At 50.3% G+C, this 17,822-nt stretch overlaps 8 protein-coding genes across 8 annotated transcripts; 3 read left to right on the forward strand and 5 right to left on the reverse strand.

Annotated features, from left to right (window-relative positions):
• Positions 1 to 103: 103 nt before the first annotated feature.
• Positions 104 to 1,297, reverse strand: An01g13390 (uncharacterized protein; the record flags this gene model as incomplete). The annotated part of the gene is made up of 2 exons (XM_059745232.1): positions 104 to 960; positions 1,030 to 1,297. The coding sequence occupies 2 exons, from the start codon at positions 1,295 to 1,297 to the stop codon at positions 104 to 106; spliced, it is 1,125 nt and encodes a 374-aa protein (XP_059605919.1).
• Positions 1,298 to 2,345: 1,048 nt separating this feature from the next.
• On the forward strand, positions 2,346 to 3,054 carry An01g13400 (uncharacterized protein; the record flags this gene model as incomplete). Its single annotated transcript, XM_001389703.1, has 4 exons — positions 2,346 to 2,363; positions 2,429 to 2,563; positions 2,686 to 2,753; positions 2,862 to 3,054. 4 exons carry the CDS (start codon positions 2,346 to 2,348, stop codon positions 3,052 to 3,054), a joined length of 414 nt encoding a protein of 137 aa, XP_001389740.1.
• A 516-nt stretch (positions 3,055 to 3,570) lies between these two features.
• Positions 3,571 to 6,210, reverse strand: An01g13410 (uncharacterized protein; the record flags this gene model as incomplete). The annotated part of the gene is made up of 4 exons (XM_059745244.1): positions 3,571 to 4,684; positions 4,740 to 5,515; positions 5,568 to 5,669; positions 5,740 to 6,210. The coding sequence occupies 4 exons, from the start codon at positions 6,208 to 6,210 to the stop codon at positions 3,571 to 3,573; spliced, it is 2,463 nt and encodes an 820-aa protein (XP_059605920.1).
• Positions 6,211 to 8,417: 2,207 nt separating this feature from the next.
• An01g13420 (uncharacterized protein) lies at positions 8,418 to 10,581 on the reverse strand (the record flags this gene model as incomplete). The annotated part of the gene is made up of 9 exons (XM_059745252.1): positions 8,418 to 8,512; positions 8,671 to 8,768; positions 8,845 to 8,947; positions 9,363 to 9,441; positions 9,515 to 9,623; positions 9,728 to 9,826; positions 9,894 to 9,970; positions 10,191 to 10,327; positions 10,485 to 10,581. 9 exons carry the CDS (start codon positions 10,579 to 10,581, stop codon positions 8,418 to 8,420), a joined length of 894 nt encoding a protein of 297 aa, XP_059605921.1.
• Positions 10,582 to 10,928: 347 nt separating this feature from the next.
• An01g13430 (uncharacterized protein) lies at positions 10,929 to 11,986 on the reverse strand (the record flags this gene model as incomplete). Its single annotated transcript, XM_059745261.1, has 5 exons — positions 10,929 to 10,986; positions 11,078 to 11,407; positions 11,499 to 11,572; positions 11,631 to 11,786; positions 11,879 to 11,986. 5 exons carry the CDS (start codon positions 11,984 to 11,986, stop codon positions 10,929 to 10,931), a joined length of 726 nt encoding a protein of 241 aa, XP_059605922.1.
• A 349-nt stretch (positions 11,987 to 12,335) lies between these two features.
• On the forward strand, positions 12,336 to 13,291 carry An01g13440 (uncharacterized protein; the record flags this gene model as incomplete). Its single annotated transcript, XM_059745267.1, has 5 exons — positions 12,336 to 12,436; positions 12,617 to 12,718; positions 12,759 to 12,872; positions 12,955 to 13,054; positions 13,157 to 13,291. 5 exons carry the CDS (start codon positions 12,336 to 12,338, stop codon positions 13,289 to 13,291), a joined length of 552 nt encoding a protein of 183 aa, XP_059605923.1.
• Positions 13,292 to 15,034: 1,743 nt separating this feature from the next.
• Positions 15,035 to 15,837, reverse strand: An01g13450 (uncharacterized protein; the record flags this gene model as incomplete). The annotated part of the gene is made up of 2 exons (XM_001389708.3): positions 15,035 to 15,133; positions 15,619 to 15,837. The coding sequence occupies 2 exons, from the start codon at positions 15,835 to 15,837 to the stop codon at positions 15,035 to 15,037; spliced, it is 318 nt and encodes a 105-aa protein (XP_001389745.3).
• A 775-nt stretch (positions 15,838 to 16,612) lies between these two features.
• Positions 16,613 to 17,822, forward strand: An01g13460 (uncharacterized protein; the record flags this gene model as incomplete). Its single annotated transcript, XM_001389709.3, has 2 exons — positions 16,613 to 16,719; positions 16,815 to 17,822. Coding segments are annotated over 2 exons (1,115 nt in total), but the record flags the coding sequence as incomplete, so codon positions are not given.

Raw genomic sequence — 17,822 nt, forward strand, 5'->3', positions numbered from 1 at the left:
GCAACAACCTCATCTCCTCTCCATTCATCTCATCTCATCCAACCTTGTAACAAGCAGGCAACATAACAAACCACAAAGGAGCAAAAAGCAAGCAATCAATCAATCAAACTCTAGCCCCCCTAAACAGCACTATATCCCCCTCTAGATCCCGACCCTTGTAGCGTGTTGACCACCCGCCGTAACCAATCCTGGAAGAGATAGGGAATATCGCGGATCGTGTCGCCGTGCGGGAGGAGATCCCACCCGCGGGCGCCGTAGCGATTGTAGTTGAGCCAGGAGCCGAAGATGAGGTATGCTGCGATGCAGAGGAATAGACTTGACAGATGAATCTCGTTAGTCGGCCCCGGTTTCCAATAGGGATAATGTAAAGACGACGGAGGGAGCGGGGGGAGGGCAGCAAAACATACATGATAATCAACCAAGTAAAGAACCCCCAATGACTCGACCCATCACCTTCACTAGGATTCTTCTCGCCGGGCTCATCCTTGTAATCATCGCACGCGTACCGTGTCCTCCAATTCAACTTCAACACGTAGGTATCATCATCCGCGGGCCCGAAACTCTTAAACTGCAAACTGCGTCCGCCCTCGGGGATAGTGCCGTTGTCATTATTCTCATTGTCGCCGTTAGTCTCGTCTGCGCGTTGACTCAGCTGCCACCGCCGACGGCGCTCCTCCTCCGTGTCTTCGGTCGTCTGCAACCCCTCTAGTCCCGACCGGTCGGGATCGCACTGGAACTCGATCACGGCGCCGGCGTTCTTCTTCTTTTGTTGTTCTTCGTCGAAGTATTCGCCTCCGGCGAGTTTGACGAGGAGACCCTCCTGTTCAGAATCGAGCTTCTTCAGGCGGGTGATTTCGGCATCTTTGGTACCGTGACCGAGGTGGTCGAGGCCGACGATCGGGAAGACGGTGCTTTCTTCCTTGTGGCTGTCTAGGGCGGTTTTGTATTGAAAGCCGCAGACTGTTTTTGGTAAGGGTTTTGTCAGTTATGGGAGCTAGTAACGGGGGGTGGTGGATGGGATAGACGTACTATTCTTGGATGTCGGGCATTTCAGGTGGCCGCGGTGGGCAGCGCCCTTGAGGATGTTGCAGATGTTGAGCACGTAGGTTGTGTTGACGACGTAGTCTTCTGTTTCGTCGACGTGGTAGAGCGTGTGTACGCCGCCAAGAGTGCTGAGGTCATACTTGTAGCTGTCAACGATGATGTTGTGACAGTCGAAGCCGCCGGACGCGGAGGCTAGGCTGGGGAGGAGGGCGGAGGAGAAGAGGAGGGTCGAGAGGCCGGTTGGTATTCGCATGGTGACAGCTGGATTGTGTGTTGCTGATGGGGAGGGACTGGATTGGTTGGAAGGAAGTGATGAAGCTGATAAACAGATAGGTGATGACCGGAGCTCAGCTCGAACAGTTGGTGGGTATGAGTGATAGAGAATAATGAAGCAGGAAGTTATCGCTAGTTCGAGTCCCGCGGCGTGCAGTAGTAGTCTATAGTGGTGTGCAAAGGAGCTGGGTGCTCCAAGGGAGATAGATGAAGATGAAGATGGAGACGCAACGGTATGGATGGAGCTGTTCCCGACGCGGAGGTCGGCGATGCGGTGGCCGGGAGTCTTGGTTTCTCCGAGGCGAAGCGGATCACCGCTGAACCACCACGATGACATCCAACGTCTGCACCTGACTACTAAGGCACAGGAAAGTTGGGACCGTCAAGATTGAATGCGGAGATGACGGCAAACAATGGATATGGCTCGGCGATTGGAGTCATCTCTCGTGGCAGCGGCTGAACGTGATCGGCAATGCGGAGGGCACCTGACGGGGATGATGTCACACGACCAGATGGTGTTGGCGATATTCGATGTTTATGGAAGTATCTCGATTCTTGCTGCAAAGGGGATGCATAGCAGTAAGAGTAGTTGTACGGATATGGAATCCGAGGTTGAGCTCAAATCGATAGAGCAGCTATCATATAGTGACAATGTGAAGCAACTCAGATGAAGTCTCTCGCCAGCGTCATACACACATAGCATAGTAAACAGTCACCTCATACAACATAAGAACTATAGCAGATTACAAACATAAGAACATTCTATGTATTCCCTTCAATGGAAACCTCTGCACGCAGACCCCCTTCACCAATGCTTCACTGTACAGAGCAACTAGTGCAGACTGCCACCTCAATTCCCATCCTCAGGCACCAACCACCGCACAGACCAACTCAAAAAGCCAACCAAACCTCACGGTCTTGATACCTCAGGCATGAAACCCAGCTCCCCTCACAATCATCATATTAATTAATCAAATATCATCCCATCCCCAATCGCCTAACAAGCATCCCACCACAACCCCGCCAAGATGATGCAAACTCGCATGGTACGTATACCCACTAAATTTACTACCCATCCTATAGAAAATTGTTTTGCTAATAATGTAATCAGCTCACTAAAGAAGACGAAGCCCTCACGGGCAGCGAGGACAACGAAGTCCGCCGCGAGGACCAAGAAAAGATCAATCGCTTCAGTCGGCTGCACCAGCGCGAGACGCTGCTCGAGGAGCAGTTGAAGCTGAAGATGGTATGTTTGCTTCCTTTGTTCCTAATTGTCTTACATCCATCAAGTGATAATTAGAGGGGATATGAATAAATCTACCCCCCTATACATGAAATGAATGCATGCAGGAACTAACAACCCCCCAGAAAGACAAAGAAGATCTAGAAGAAATCTCCACGGAACTGGAGCTGGCAGATGAGGATGAGCTGGTACCGTAAGTTTTCCTTTTCTCCTCTTCCGTTTATCTATTTATCTAGCTCTGCCAACCAAGCCGATATATGACTTGGAGAGGGGTTAGGGGATGTTGCTAACTGCATTGCAGGTACAAAATCGGAGATGCGTTCTTCCAGCTCCCCCTTGAAGAGGCTCAGTCCCTGCTGTCGACGGCAACAGAGCAGGTCGATGCCGATGTGGGCAAGCTCGAGGAGGGACTGAGTGACCTGCGGGAGGAGTTGCAGCAGTTGAAGGTGGCTTTGTATGCGCGGTTCGGACGGAGCATTAACCTTGAGACTTAATCATAGTGTCTATCTACTACTGCCGTTCGTGTAATGTGACAGAAAGTGATGATGATGATTGCATTAGCATTAGAATTAGCATGCATCCCCAATTGTAAACGCTAGTCCAATATGCACTATGCTATTAAAGATAACATGTAATGGCTGAAAAGGACAAGAAGAGTGGTGTAAGTCTAGGTTCGGCTATACACGCGTGTACTGTATACAAAAAAGTCCCAACATTATATCTACGTTGGTAAAACATCGCAGCTGATTCGTAATCCATGATCTCATCTCACATGCCTGTGGGGTTTTCCCACAATTGCCGGAACAGTAATACAAGTTTTGAGTAGGACAAGGGTCTTGTCCAGTTTGAGAGAGACGAGCCCTTCGCGTGCTCGCTCTCATGGCGCGTCCGGGGCGGGCGTCGCCTTCGTAGCAAATCCAGACGTCAAGCTTCGAGCGTAGTGAGGATGAAGCGTTGAGTCTCATAATGCTCATGAGCCACATGGTATAATGGCATCATCGCGAGCGGTCTCATATAATGCTCGCGATAGTCATCCGCGAATGAGACGAGCTCGACTGGGGAGTCGTCGCATCAGAGCTCGCGGTGGCGGATTCGGGCCCGAGATATGTCGACTCCGCGGGTTTGGTACGATGCTGAAGATCTTGTTGCTGCTGCTGCTGCTGCTGTCGCTCGTGGAGGTACTGCACCGTCTGCTCCACCCATTTCCACCCTTCCCATCCTTCTGGCCCTGCGCTGGCCTCCGGATGGGAATAAGCCACTGGGCTACTGACTTTGGGCGACATCACCTCCAGCTGCGAGCCGGTCTCACTGCCCTGCCAGACCCAATTACTTTCCGCACTTCCTTGCATGTCGCCGGATACATATACCATCAACTCTTCGTCGCGGTCGAGCACTGCTAGTTCGTTGCGCCGTAACCGGTCCAACATCACTTTGAGGAAGAATGCAAGATAGCGTCCACAGGCCAGATTCACCGCGCGCGAATCACCAATGGCAGTACTCGCCTGGACACAGACGAGAGCAGGAGCGTAATCCTGGCGGAAAAGGAGTAAAAGTGCACAGCGCCAAAGGTGCACACACAGCATGGTTCCTGCGGAGGACGCCAGCAGTGGTCTCCAGTCATCGCCGCTCGTAGCGGTAAACCCACTTCCCGGGCTGGACGGGGCCCGCATGCAACGAGACAGTAAGCGAGCGGTATCCTGGGCGGTGGAAATACAGTAGTCCAACGATGACGCTCGAGCCTCGGGAGAACAGAAAGGAGAGATATTATGACGGTGGAGGATCAGGCGGGCATTTTGGAGGTAGAGAATTGGTGCGAGGGTGCGGGGGTCGAGATACTGGTCGGCTGTAGGGTGATACTGAGGGGGAAAGGTCGCGAGGCAGGTGTTAAAGTGTCGTTCGAAAGTTTCAAGGGTTCCGAGACTCATTGTCGGACTTTTCAACGTTCGAGATAGCTGGCCGATGGATCGAACCACATGTATGGTGGCCAGTAATGGAGACGTTTGGGAGCTTTCCGGCACCACTGCCCCGTCCGAAAGATACTGCTCATCGATGGGACACGGGAGGCCCACATCGCAGTCTTGATCGTTGATGAGAACTGGTTTTCCCATCTCCAAGGCGAGAAGCCTGCCATTACTGTCAGCCGGTATTCAACAACTAAATCATCTCTGGCAGCTCATACCTATCCCAGGTGTACATGCCCCACCATAACCGCTTCCGCATCTCGCCTTCCAGAGGGGGCCAAGGCCCTGACTCCAAATGCAGGCCAATCTCCTGCGCGACTCGAATTGCGGACCCAATCCAGACCCAGCTCGCCGACTGCGAATTAACCTCGTACAAGAAAATGCTGACCAGCAGCGCCGCCCGTGCCTGATCCAGGGTGAAGTTGTCCTGCCATACATCAATCACCCCGCAACTAACAGTCACGAATTCTTTGCCTTCCTCTTCCCGATTCGCTTCCAAGGTGTGCAGACGCCCACATGCAAAGACTCCGAATAGAACCGCGGCCCATTCGCGGGGCACGCCGAGGAGGGTTCCTGCTTGGTAGACCTCCTCGAACTGGGCGACAAAGGTCGGCCAATGGATCACAGGCAGGACGGAGTGAATGCAAGCGTAGTACTGTCCCAGCAAGCGATTGGCCAGCTCCTTCGGGGGAAGGCGTGGAGGATCAGCAGTGATCAAGGACTTGGGGCCGGGCTGACGGTATGGAGGTGGCACCCTCAGGATCCCTTTGCCGTATTTCCGCAGATTCGCACGAGCCTCGGTCAGATCCTGCATCACAGGCGCTTGTGGCCGGCGCGGGGGACGATACCCGGCGTCCGGAAGCTTCAGCTGAGGCTGCCCCGCACCATCAATATCCAGATCCATCAGATTGTCCGATCGTAACATGCCCGTACCGAAGTTGCTGTAGTCTGTTGCTTGGTCGACAGCAGCTGTTTTTCGAGGTCTTGGACTTGCCTGCGGTCAGATTAGAATGGCAAGATTCCCACAAATACAACAGCCACGGCACGAACTTGATGGAAGACATGCGTCGATTCGTCTCCTTGGTAAACTGGCAGCGCACCTTACGGTTGGTGCATTCTGTGCAACTGGACGACTCGGAAGCGTCACACTAAACGGAATGAGTTATGCTGGGTTCACGGGGCGACCACCAGGGTAACCTCCACTGCGACGTAACGTACCTTGACTTTGCGTTCCCGACAGGCATCGCAACTGGGGTCCTTTCTCCGCTGTCGATAGGCCCTCTTTTGCTGCAAAGGCTGCTGTGACTGATGATGAGGGTGCGATCCAGCCGCAGCACCTCCGCCCATCGGCTGAAGCAGTCCGGGACCATTGAGGGGAGGCGCATCGGCGAGCATCGATGCGCCTTCAGCGGGAGAGCCACTCGACTCGTACGAACGAGCGTAGGTGGGAGCGTTCGTAACGGGGGGTGGCGGAGGATTGGGCATATGTTGTGCCAACGGCTGCAGTAGATGGGCCATCCTCAACCCGCTGTCGGGTCGACTCGGCGGAGCGGAGAGTAGAGGAGCAGGTGCGGGCCCATGCGGTTGAAATGGAGCTGGAGGCGAGGTCACCGCGTGCACCGGAGGAAGTTCATATGACCCTCCTGGTTGGTTCGGGCTACTCGAAGAATGATAGTAGTGCGCCTGCATGTCGACACCCGCAATGCAACCTCATAAGGGGGGACACTTGGGGAGGAGGAAGAGGGGTGTGTGCAAACCGGAACGATTGCGGACCAGACGAAGCTGCCCGCTCGTCCGATGGAAGAAGCACAGAAGGCGGGGGGGTGTGGGAAGTCTGGATGATGCAAAGCGAACAAAAAGATCAGGAAGTACAAGCCGATGGGGAAAGCGTCCTTCCTATAGTGTGCAACTCAAAATGCGACACTAGTGCAGAATGATGATAGCTGCAACAGCAAACACCGATGGGAGGGGAAAAGAGGGAGGAATAATTATTGGACCCCGAATCGACGGCAGAAATCCCGAGCGCCAACCCAGAAAAAGAGGCCCGAGAAGTGTGGATTGAATCGGGAAGCTGGCCGCAGTGGCAAAAGATGGCAAATGGGGGGAGGAAGTCAATCAATGAACTGTCTCGATCGCGCCAAAATTACACCCGAGCCAGTGAGCCACAGGGTTCAATATGCTCCAGACCACAAAGTTAAGTTGGGACGATGGGGCTACCGTGGGGTCATCTAGAAGCGGTAGCTCTGTTGTCGTTGGAGCGGACAGATGGAGCTGAGTCGTCCTGTGGGTGCTGATGAAGCCATACAACAGCCAGATGGATGGAGATAAAATTGAAAGCTCTCCAAAATACCGAGGTCGAGGAGCTGCAAGGAACGTGGGCACGAAGCCAAGCACCAGACAAGAGGTCAGGGCACGGCGTTAGGCGAATGTATAATAGTACTAAAGTGGGAGCTGGATTGGAGAGATGGGAGATTTGGCAGGCGAGGTAGAAATCCAAATTCGATAGATATGTGGACAGGTTGTTTTTGGCAAAAGGCAAAAGGCAAAAGGCAAAAGGAGAGAAGAGGATACTAATAAGGAGGAATAGTAAGTAGTAGTAGTAAGTGGTTGTTGTTGTTGTTGTAGTTGTAGTAGTAGTAAGAGAGAGAGGAGAAGGGAATGACAGCCCGGGGAGCCAGAAGGTTGAATATAGTGTCAGTCAGTCAGCCAGAGAGAGAGAGAGAGGAAAAGAATGAGAGTGACGGCCAACGACAGTTATGGAAGGGATGATAAGCCAGTCGTCAGTCAGTCAGTCAGTCAGTCAATCATACTTTGGATGAACTAACTACTAACAAGAACGAGCAGACGTCGTCAGTCATTCATCCTTCTTCATCGCCGCCTCGGAGCCTCTGGGTTTTCCCCTAAATTTCGTTTATTTTATTTTATTTATTCTTTATTAGGATATTATTTTTTTTTTAAAATGATTACTACGGGTTTGTTTTATTTCGATCCGATTGTTTTCAGTTTAGTTCAGCTTCCCGTTTCCGAGCATGACTTTCCCTCTTCTACTTAATTACTACTAATAACTACTAACTTGTGTCTGGTCTCTGAAACAGAGATCCTTACAACACTAGTACTGCAGCAATTTGACTGCCTTCTCATGAAACTTACTTTATGAGTATATGATTGCTACAAACATTCTCACCGTCCAAGACAATTTCCGTCCATTCCGTCGGTGGCAGAACCGGCAGAAGAGAGGGGGGCGCGGAACACTACAATACCAGGGGGGGAGAACAAGCTCGACTCAAGCGCCGCTGCCCACTTTTTGCATGCGACCAGGCCTCGGATGGCGTGCCAGAGCTCCTGCGCCAGGGTCCTATCCATGCCCAGCAATCGGCTCCGAAAGTCTCTCGGCTGACCCCGGTTACAGAGTTTAGTGCGAAGCAGCGCGGCGGTTGACAAAAATATTCAATAAATCAAAAAACGCCATGGCTGAAACGAGACCAGGTGCCTACGCAAATCGGATCGAAGGGGGGTGCGGAGATTAGCAAATGAGCTTACTGCAGAAGTCTATCCTTAGGAATCTGTTGCCGACAGCCTTCTTAATTTTTTCTGGCCCCGGTTCCCGTTGATTGACTGGCGGGTTACTTTTCCTGCGTGGGTTTTTATTTTTGTTCTGAATATTTAATTTTATTTTTTGTATTATTCCATTCTTCTACTTTCTTCCCTTTTTGACTTGATTTATATTTATTTTTACTATATTTGTTGGTCATTTTTGTTATTCTTTTATTTTCATTGACCTTTTTCTTTTTTTTTTCTTCATGTCTTCAAACATCCCCTCATTACTCATTCCATGCTGATAATTGCTTTTTTTCCCTTATGGCCAGATCATCGACCTGATCCCACTTTGGGTCAATTTAGAGGGGCAACACGAGCGGGATGACGATGACGATGCTGGGACCAGTTCCGACGGTCCATCTGCTAAAATCATTGTCTCTCGATGCGAATGTTTCTGTTATATTAAAAACCACTGGCCCTACGGAATAGCCCGGTCTGTGGGTTCTTTGTTTGATCGTTGCGACTTCTAAATTGCTTCCTGCGCCTCAGGCTATTACTATTATTATGTATTATCGAGTTAGCACCTACTACTAGATACTACTTAGCACTAACCAACAGCGCTACAACGGCCCGTCATCGTGTATGTCTCTACTGCACCACAGCCTTCTCCGGTAACAAGCTCCCGTTGTTGGGCTCGCCGTTTTCTTTCCCTTCCCTATCATCCATCGCTTGGGGGCCTCTTTCCTTTTCCTTTTTCTTTTCTTTTCTTTGCGCTTACCCGCTCACAGGTTGTTGACTGTTGAACTGGTCGTTCTTAGTAGAGGATCAGACCTCTGGCTAGTTGGGAGTATCCCGAGATCGACAGTGGCAGTGTCTTTCTGGATACCGGCTATGAGTCCCTAAGACCACAACGTGTCCGTTATTTTTTCTTTTCCTTTTCTTTTTCCCTGTCTCCTCGTCTTGATTAGGCTTTATTTCTACTTTTTCTTTTATTTTTATTTTTGTTATTATTTTATTTCATTTTTTTCCTTCTACGACTTGCCCAGGAAATTAACGAAAAATTCTTGGTGAATCCATGGGCCACGAGGTCCCACTCAGGAAAAGGGCGGAACGGCTGAGCTTCCCAGAGGCTGGGACGGAAGAACGGTTGAGAGTAATTAAGAAGGGGATTTTAACTATGGTTCTGACTTCTGACATTCGTCGGTACGGAGAGCAACTCCGTGCTTAAATTCTGACCTGCAGCTGAGGTTCCTTAGCCCTTGACTAGTCTTTTTCTAGTTTGTAATCCTTGAGGCGGAATTGACATGGATCAGGTTGTTCTGGGCAGGACTGGCATCTGGTCTTGGCCGGGCTTGGTTGGCAGTCCTCGTCTTCCAGTTCAGCCTGGAACCGCCGTGGTTCGCTGATGATCATCACGGCAACTCCTGGCAGTCCAACTGTTAGCTAGTCTGTCTACAGTAAGCCTGTCCTTTCCTTTCCCCCCTCCCCATTCTCCATCCATGGATGGGGCCCTGAGAGTCGTCAAAGCCGAGTGGCTTTCCACTTTCCTCTCCCACCACACCCCCCTCTTCGCATCTACCCATCAGGTTGCTACTTTGGGTTGGTTGGCGTGTCCCAGTAGGACGCAGTAATGACGGAGACATGGGAAACTCAAAGCCGCCGTTACCACCTGGTTGATGGGGCCTTGACCGGCATGATTGGATGTTGAAGCGGATCGTTTTTACTATTCTTAATTCTCTTCACCGATGCTGATGGAGTCCGTGGGTTGCTGAAATCCCCTCCCCCCCTGAGTGTGATGGAGACGAATGTGAATTTGGGGATGTGTTTCCTGAAACGTCGTCGGAGGCGCATTTGCCCTCGGGCCGTACAGTTCGATAGTCTCAAGCAGAGTGGTTGGCTGTCGGACAGTAACCTGCGCGCGCCACGATTGCCGGACCCCTAGTAGTACTTAGTACTACTAGTCAGTCAGCCCCTCTGATTGACTTGGTCGAGCAGGGTGCAACATAACTTTACAAAGCATACGTACATGTCTCCGAGAGCAGAAGAATGTGCAAGGGGAGAACAAGACATTCATTCATTCATCAGCAGCAGCACCAGCATTGTTATTATTGGTTACTACTGTCTAATACTACTTTGTACCATCCGTACCAGGCGAGCAGTTCAGCATCGTTCTGACGATCTACTCGGAATCCCGCCTCCGGACAGAGCCTATTGGCCGAGCCACATGGACGCACGAGGCAGCAACCGTGGTCAAGTTCCACCGCAAATCCTGCATGTTACGCGATGGGGAATAATAATGATAATGCCTCTTTCTGTCTTTGGTTCTGTCTCTGTCAATTGAGCCGGTGAGCTGCCTTTTGCTGCTTGTTGCTGCTGTTGCTGCTGCTGGCTGACGATGACTTTGGGTCACTGTGGCTTTGGGTCACTGTGGCGGAGTTGGAGTCTGACGAGTGACGCCAGCTTCGGACGAAACACGGAGAAAACCGCCCGGTGGTTGGCCAGAGCGAAAAATCCCCGGCCCATCTTTTTTATTATTTTTTTTATTATTCCTATATTTTCCTAAATTCGATCTATTTTCTCCTACGGATCAAGAGAGCGAGAGAGATCGGTTCGCCTAGAACTTGGTTATGATTGCCATTCTTCGGCCTTTGCCATATTCTTGCTCCTGCTGAATGTAGTTTAGTATTCGGGCTCTGCTGGGAGGTTTTTAGAATTTTTTTTTCCCCTTCTAATACCCCTCTTTCCCTTTTCCTCACTGCTGGCCGGTTAATCTTATCCTTTTTAGCTCTTCAGAATTTTCGCTTGGCGCCTTTTGCTACGCAATTCATTTGTCTTCGAGAGGCTGTTTTGAGGCTTGTGTGGTCACCGTATCACTTGCCATCCACCTCCGTCAGCCTGGCCCGTGGACTAACTTTAGCCGTCAGATTCCTGAACCAATGAGGTGGCGTATGTTCCTTCTCCCCAGCAGTCACCATTCAACCGTCGACTCGGGCGAGAGACTATCATCAAGTAGTCAAACTTGGCATCCCTCTCCCAGTATCTAGTGCTGTGTCTGTGTGTTTTTGTGTGCGCGCGGCATCCATCAAGGCTCGGGCTCCTGACGGTCATGTCGATCCAACAATTAAACGGAAGGAAAAATAGTGGAAACAGGGTCCAATTGCTTGTTGCACTGACAATCAGCAGACGCTCCCTCGGAAATGTCTCAATCCAGCAACTGATCGTACTGTAGTTGTTGTGTTCCGAGTGGCTAGCTGACGAGGATAATGTTTGGTTAGGCACCATTCTACTAAATTTCCCTTTCGGCTCGCGGATTCCGGAGAACACATTAACTGACGCATCTACCTGGTACCTACATATTCAAGGAAGCACGAGGACTAGCTCCGAGTCACGATGACCGTCGACCGAGCGCCGACTATGGCCGCCGTGTGCCTGCGCAGGACCAGAGGACTTGGGCGGGGTGGGCACGAGCTCTAGCCGCATCATGGATCCAGCTGCATGCTGCTGTTTCTATCCACTGGACACACACACACACACACACACACACACACACACACACACACACACGCACACACAGATGTTGCCCTGTCTGCTACGGAAATGATATCCCCAGCCAATCTAGTGGGCGAGGTCGCACAGACGGACAACATCCGCATTCCTCGCCGGAGCAGGTTACGCATTCCCCCCTGTCTTGTGCCGTGGGCTAGAAGCCTGCTTTCTCTTTTCGGCCCCTCATGCTTCATTCTCAAGATTTATCATGATTAGTTGATTGTGATGATTATTCTATTATTTTCGCTCTGCTTCTGGGCCTATCGACTCGAACATTACATCGCTCAGGCCTATCCCTGTGTGTAGGGCCAGGCGAGGTGCACAGCCCGGTAATGCTACTAATGGGATTAGCAAAGCACAGTAAGATGTTGTGAGTTGCCATTATCGCGGTAGGATTCGTTCTTGACGCCTGCGGGTTGGTTGCATGACGGCCCGTTGGCTGGAAGCTCGGCTCAGGAACCTGGACAGCTCTAGCTGGGCATCTAGGCTCGTGTCGAGATGATGCTGATGGGCTTGGGTCCCCGCATCAGCATCAGCCAGTTGTGCTCAGATGCCTGATGGTGAGCCTAGGCTCCGGTGTTGATATCATTGGACACGACAGTATTTTTTTTTTTTTTCATTCCTTTTGATTCTCTTCCTTTTACGGAGGGGATGTCTAATATCCACCGAAATTACTATCATGGTCTCAACCGCCGGTGATGAACAAGGAAATTAAGAGGCCGTGACTAAGGATGACTAGCGACTGCAAGTCTGGTAAGGCCGGAGAGGTGGTGGCATGTAACGTAGCCGGGCCGGATATTCTAACCGAGATCTCTAACGATGCGACGATACGGTTAGACCTTTAGAGCCCGTCCTGGAGATGACCGGAAATTAAATCAGCACCAGCATCATCATCCACCATGATAAGACAAGCCACCTGAGGGGTAAGTAGATACTCAAGACCAATAAGCTATACACAAGGAATTAATACATCTTTCCCCTATGACCTATAACAAGATGATTAAAAAATGAGGTGGAGAGTGATGGCCAGTGATGGCCAAGATGGTCATGATCTCTTCCCAATCCGTCTCCGAGACCCCGAGGGGACTGTCATGTCAGCCAGTCGCACTTTCCGGTGAGCTAAAGTTAGCAGCCAGTCAAAAGGCATAGAAAAGGGCGCAGATTCCGACAGCCGGACGGGAAAGGATCCCTTTGGAGTATGGCTACTTGGCTAGATACGATACTCATGCTAATGTGCTAATGTGGTCCGGTTTGGAGACAAACACCGGGTAACTGACCGGATGAGTATTATTGGGTGAATGGCAATTTCTCTGCTACCAGCGCACAATCAATCAGTCAATCAATTCCCAGGGTCCGGTGCCCCCCCCCCTCTCCCCTCCCCTCCCTCCCCATGTGGACGGTCCTTCCCGTGACAGTCTGCCGCTGCACCCCATCCTGTAACCATCTCTGGGTGAGATAGTCGTAGATAGATAGATGGATAGATGGTGGTATCATCTATTCCCGATTCCCCTCCTGCGCACGCGCTGATTTTTTTTTTTTTTTAGTTAGTTAGTCTAGTTTCCCTGTTGCATCCCACGGCAAGAGGCTTGGCTGGCTAGCTGCCTGGCCAGACCGACCCTGCGTCGCTTCTAATTATCCCGTATTTTTTTTTCCCCCAAATGCTAATGCTGAAGGGGCGGTGTCATGAGGGGTTTACCTACTAAGTAACTAACCACCCACTAAGTGACTAACGTATACTAATCTCCCTCAATGCCTCCCTCCTCCCTTCCAGCGGCTATCTAACTTCCCGGATGTCAGCCCAGGAATACTATCCGTCCATACAAGCCCATCCGTCGCAACCCCCAATTCGGTGAGTTCCGGTCACCGGGACTAACCTTCTAGTTACCTAGTACTACCCACACACATCAACAAGGGTCTCTCTCTCTCTCTCACACACACACACACCCTCCTGTTTCATCCTTTCTCCCCTTCTCCTTCCGCACCCGTCTCTACATATCTTCTTGTTCGGCCCTCGGCACCACTTCGGTCGGCCCAAGGCCCAATGATGAATGAATGAATGAATGAGCGTGAGTGAGCTAAGGAGCACGACCGGTCCACGTGGGCCATGCATTGACCCTCTGTGCTTGGACCAGTGGTATTGTCTGATTTATGACCCCCCCATAGTAGGAGTCGTAATCTCATCTGTCTGGGTTTGGAGATGTGAGGTCATCTCAAGTTGATCTCGATTGATCAGTAGTCAATAAGGAAACTGTAGACGAGGGGTATTTATCGTATACTCAAAGGATATCTGACATGGGAAGTAAGCTCGAGTGAACCCGTTGAAAATTAAAACTTCGTATATAGTAGGTAATAGTTATGCTATACCAACACATCGCGATATTCTTCTAGTACCTACTGTAAGAATCTTGCGAAATCACTACACAGTAGATACTAGTAGTCCTTATATAGACAGATTGGATCTCACCGGGTCAATGCTTACGACGAATCGAGCAACAATTCCCCCAAAGACAGAAGACGAAAGCAATTTAGCACTTGAGTTGGTCAATGTTATTTTCACGATATTGGTTCGAGACAGTAGTATATGCCTGTGTAATCCATCAGCACTAAGTAGACATAGACATGTGGTCGGCAATCTCTATCTAGGCTATCTAAGCGATGCTCGTACATTTCATNCTAGGGACATGCGCTAACTGAGAGGCAACTCTCTCTCTCGGATAGTCTTTCTCCGGGGGCCAGTGCTTAGCACGATACTCTATCGTCCAGCATCATGATGATGAATTCGACCAATCAATGCAGCAACAATCAACAAGGGAGAATAAATCCATGTAAGAGTATCCTATCCGTTCCGAGTGAGAGCATTTCCACTACAATAATGGAACATGGTATATACCAAATGATATGTTACAGTCAATCTATAAGTATGTATGTAGGATGTATGTACGAATGGCAGCGCCGTGTTTACTTACACTAATGAATCCATTCATGCGCCCCCAGCTTATTGATTTAAACCTATTCTTCGTACAATGGCACGGAATTAAGCAAAGCAATATGATAATCGTACGCACCTCGGATACACACAGCATCCTCCGGAGGAAGTCAAATTCCAAAAAGGACTCTCTACATTAGTATATAGTACGGAGTACTATATCCCATATTCTTCGTTAGATAGTGAATAGTGAATACTAAGTGGATAGTGGGATAGTGTCGTGCTTCGCCTCGGCTATGACGATAACTAAGGAAAACTAGCTAGTCAGTCAGTTAGCGAGGATGGACTGGATTTGACTGGTCTACGGAGTAAGTCTTTTTTCACTTGATGGCTAAGTTAGTTAGTTGGTTAGTTATTTAGTTCCTATCTAGCTAGATGATTAATATTGACGAGTGATAACTAACTAACTAACGTTAATCTCTCATGCTGACAAGCTAAGGATATCTAGTATTCAAATGGACAATCTCCACGATGGGTACCGGATAGTCCCCGAAGTGTGATCGGAGGTGATTCCGATAGCTGGTCCGGAGCATTGCCGTTAGACTACTAGACCATTTGGATTCGGACTTGAGGGAATAATGAGGGGCGGAGGGGGATGGTCTGCTGACTTGTTATTGATTGTTGTTTTTTCTTCTCGTATTGATTAATTTGTCTTTTGGGTACTAGTTAATTGCTAGTTATATCGGAGGGTATGTGCTCTACATCGGAATGTCCGATGGTCACATGAGTACTAGTGATACTATACAGAGTAGAGATGAGATATAATCATCATCCATTAATTAGTACGAAGTGACATGGTAGTAATTCGATTGCCATATCATGACTATAGTTAGTTACTCCTAATTTGTTATTCAGCACTCAGAGCCAGAACAAGAAAATAAGCAGACAGAATTTGCAGAGAAACACCCAACTCCCCCCAATGCCATGATCCATCCATCCATTCATTCCCCAACATCTACCATCACCAACAGAACACACTTATAATCAACAGCTAACAGAAAATAGAACATAGAAAATGAAAATTAAACCTTAACCCCCTCCCACCCCTTCACAATAACCTCCACAATCCTCTTCACCCCCTCAATCTCCTCCTCAGCCATCACCCCCATCGTCGTGGGCTCAATACTCCCGCCCACATAAACAGGCGTCTTCAACCTCCTCGCAAGAATCTTCGCAATCCGGGCCGTGTATTCTACACTTCCGGGGACGGAGTAGATTGTTGTTGATATCACATTTTTAGGATCCATTCTCTGTGTGTTTTTCTTATATCAGATGATATCCCATATACGCATACTATGATTATACATGATGGACCTTATAATATGCATGTGGTATATGTAAGAGGGTAAGTTGAAACAGCAAAGGCATGGATGGAATAGTAATATCAAATAGCCGATGGATTGAAGAACAAGAAATAGGGATGATATATTGGTATGTTAAATGAAAAGAAGAAGGGGGATACGTACATCCGGCATCGCATACACAAAACTCCCCATCGGCTTGATACTGCCCGCTGCATCGCCCGGCGTCGATGAGGTCAGAAACACCGTCGCGCAGGTTTGATGTCGTGTGAGGTGGATGTGGGCGGTCGTGTGGGGAGTGTAGGGGAGGGGGAGGGAGAGTTCTTTGATTTCGGTGGTCATTGTTTTTTACTCTCTTCTCCTGTCTTGCTTTCTCTATTCTTCGAGGTAAGGTCGTCTGTTATGTGGTGTAGTTTATAGTGTGCTTGTTTGTGGTTTGAGCTTGATAGCCGGTTCGAGGTTTGTTGGTGGTTTGGTTTGCATCTTGCATCACCGCTTTGAAGGTCCGGATCTTCCCCCCGCCAAAAGTCACGGAGTTTCTTGTGCGGGTCCCCCGCCTACAACTTTTCTACTCTTGGTTACCACCATTCTTTCTGTAACTACAGTAGGTTTTTGAACGTAGGTAAGTACATTCTGTTGTTGCTGCTGTCTGGGTAGCGTAATGTTTTTGTGTCATGGAATTTTGGACTACTGTGCATGCTAATTGCTACAAAGTACTGCAATGGACGAGCACGAGCCAGATGAAATCCGCAGCTGGTCTGGCGATTTCGACCCCCTGGCCGATAATGCCGAGCGTCGTGTGCTCTTTGCTGCTTTTGATTCTTTCAGGTGAGTCATTTTGTTACGTGCTGCAGGGTCGCGTTGCTTAAACACAACCCGTGGTAATCCGCTGGCATGTCATCTTCGTTGCTAAACACGCTCAGGCAATATCGGAGAACGGCGCACATGAACACCACTCACCGTCGTCGTCAGGCCTTTTATGCCCTGCCCTCTGCACACTGGCAGATGCTGGCCGAGCCGCCCTTCTCCATCCTCGACAACTTCAACCGCGTGGACGACGCCATCGATGTGAATGCCGACATCGCAGATGCCATTCTGACCACCGGTCTCTCGTCGTTCGGGCTCTCTGCGAACCCTGATCCTAGTGACCCGCGTCAGAACTGGCACGGGACGGCCACCCAGTCCGATGTCAACAAGGCGCACTCCACCCTGAGACAGTTCTATCGCGACTGGAGCCATGAAGGCCAAGCAGAGCGAGATGTCTGCTACGGCCCTGTGCTGTCCGACTTGCAAGATGAGTTCGGCGCGCGCATTGGCTCCTCCGAAGATGAGGACGAAGTCAGGGTGTTGGTCCCTGGCGCCGGTCTGGGGAGACTGGTGTTTGAGATCTGTCGGCAAGGGTTCGCCGCGGAAGGGAACGAGATCTCCTATCATCAGTTGCTGGCGAGTAGCTGGATCCTGAACCACACGCTCGGCCCTCAGAAACACGCGCTGCATCCCTTTGCGCTGCATTTCTCGAACCTCCTGTCCCGGGAGCAACAGCTGCAAGAGGTCAAGATCCCGGATCAGCATCCGGGTACGGCCATGGTGGAAGCCCAGGCGAACTCGGCGCCATTTGGGCGGATGAGCATGTCGGCTGCCGACTTTACCGTGCTATACACCAACCCCAGCAATAAGGAGGTGTTTGATGCCGTGGCGACGGTGTTTTTCATCGACACGGCGCCGAACCTCATCCGATACATCGAGGCGATCCGACACTGCCTCAAGCCCAACGGCGTCTGGATCAACGTGGGACCGTTATTGTGGCATTTCGAGGACGGGAGCAACCGCAGTCAGCACGGAGGCAGTGACGAGGGTCACGGTGACCAGGGGATTGGGGAGCCCGGGAATGTGGAGCTGACGGAGGCAGAAGTGTTTTGCCTCGTGGAGCG

This window comes from Aspergillus niger (assembly GCF_000002855.4).
Source record: "Aspergillus niger supercontig An01".
NCBI classification, from domain to species: domain Eukaryota; kingdom Fungi; phylum Ascomycota; class Eurotiomycetes; order Eurotiales; family Aspergillaceae; genus Aspergillus; species Aspergillus niger.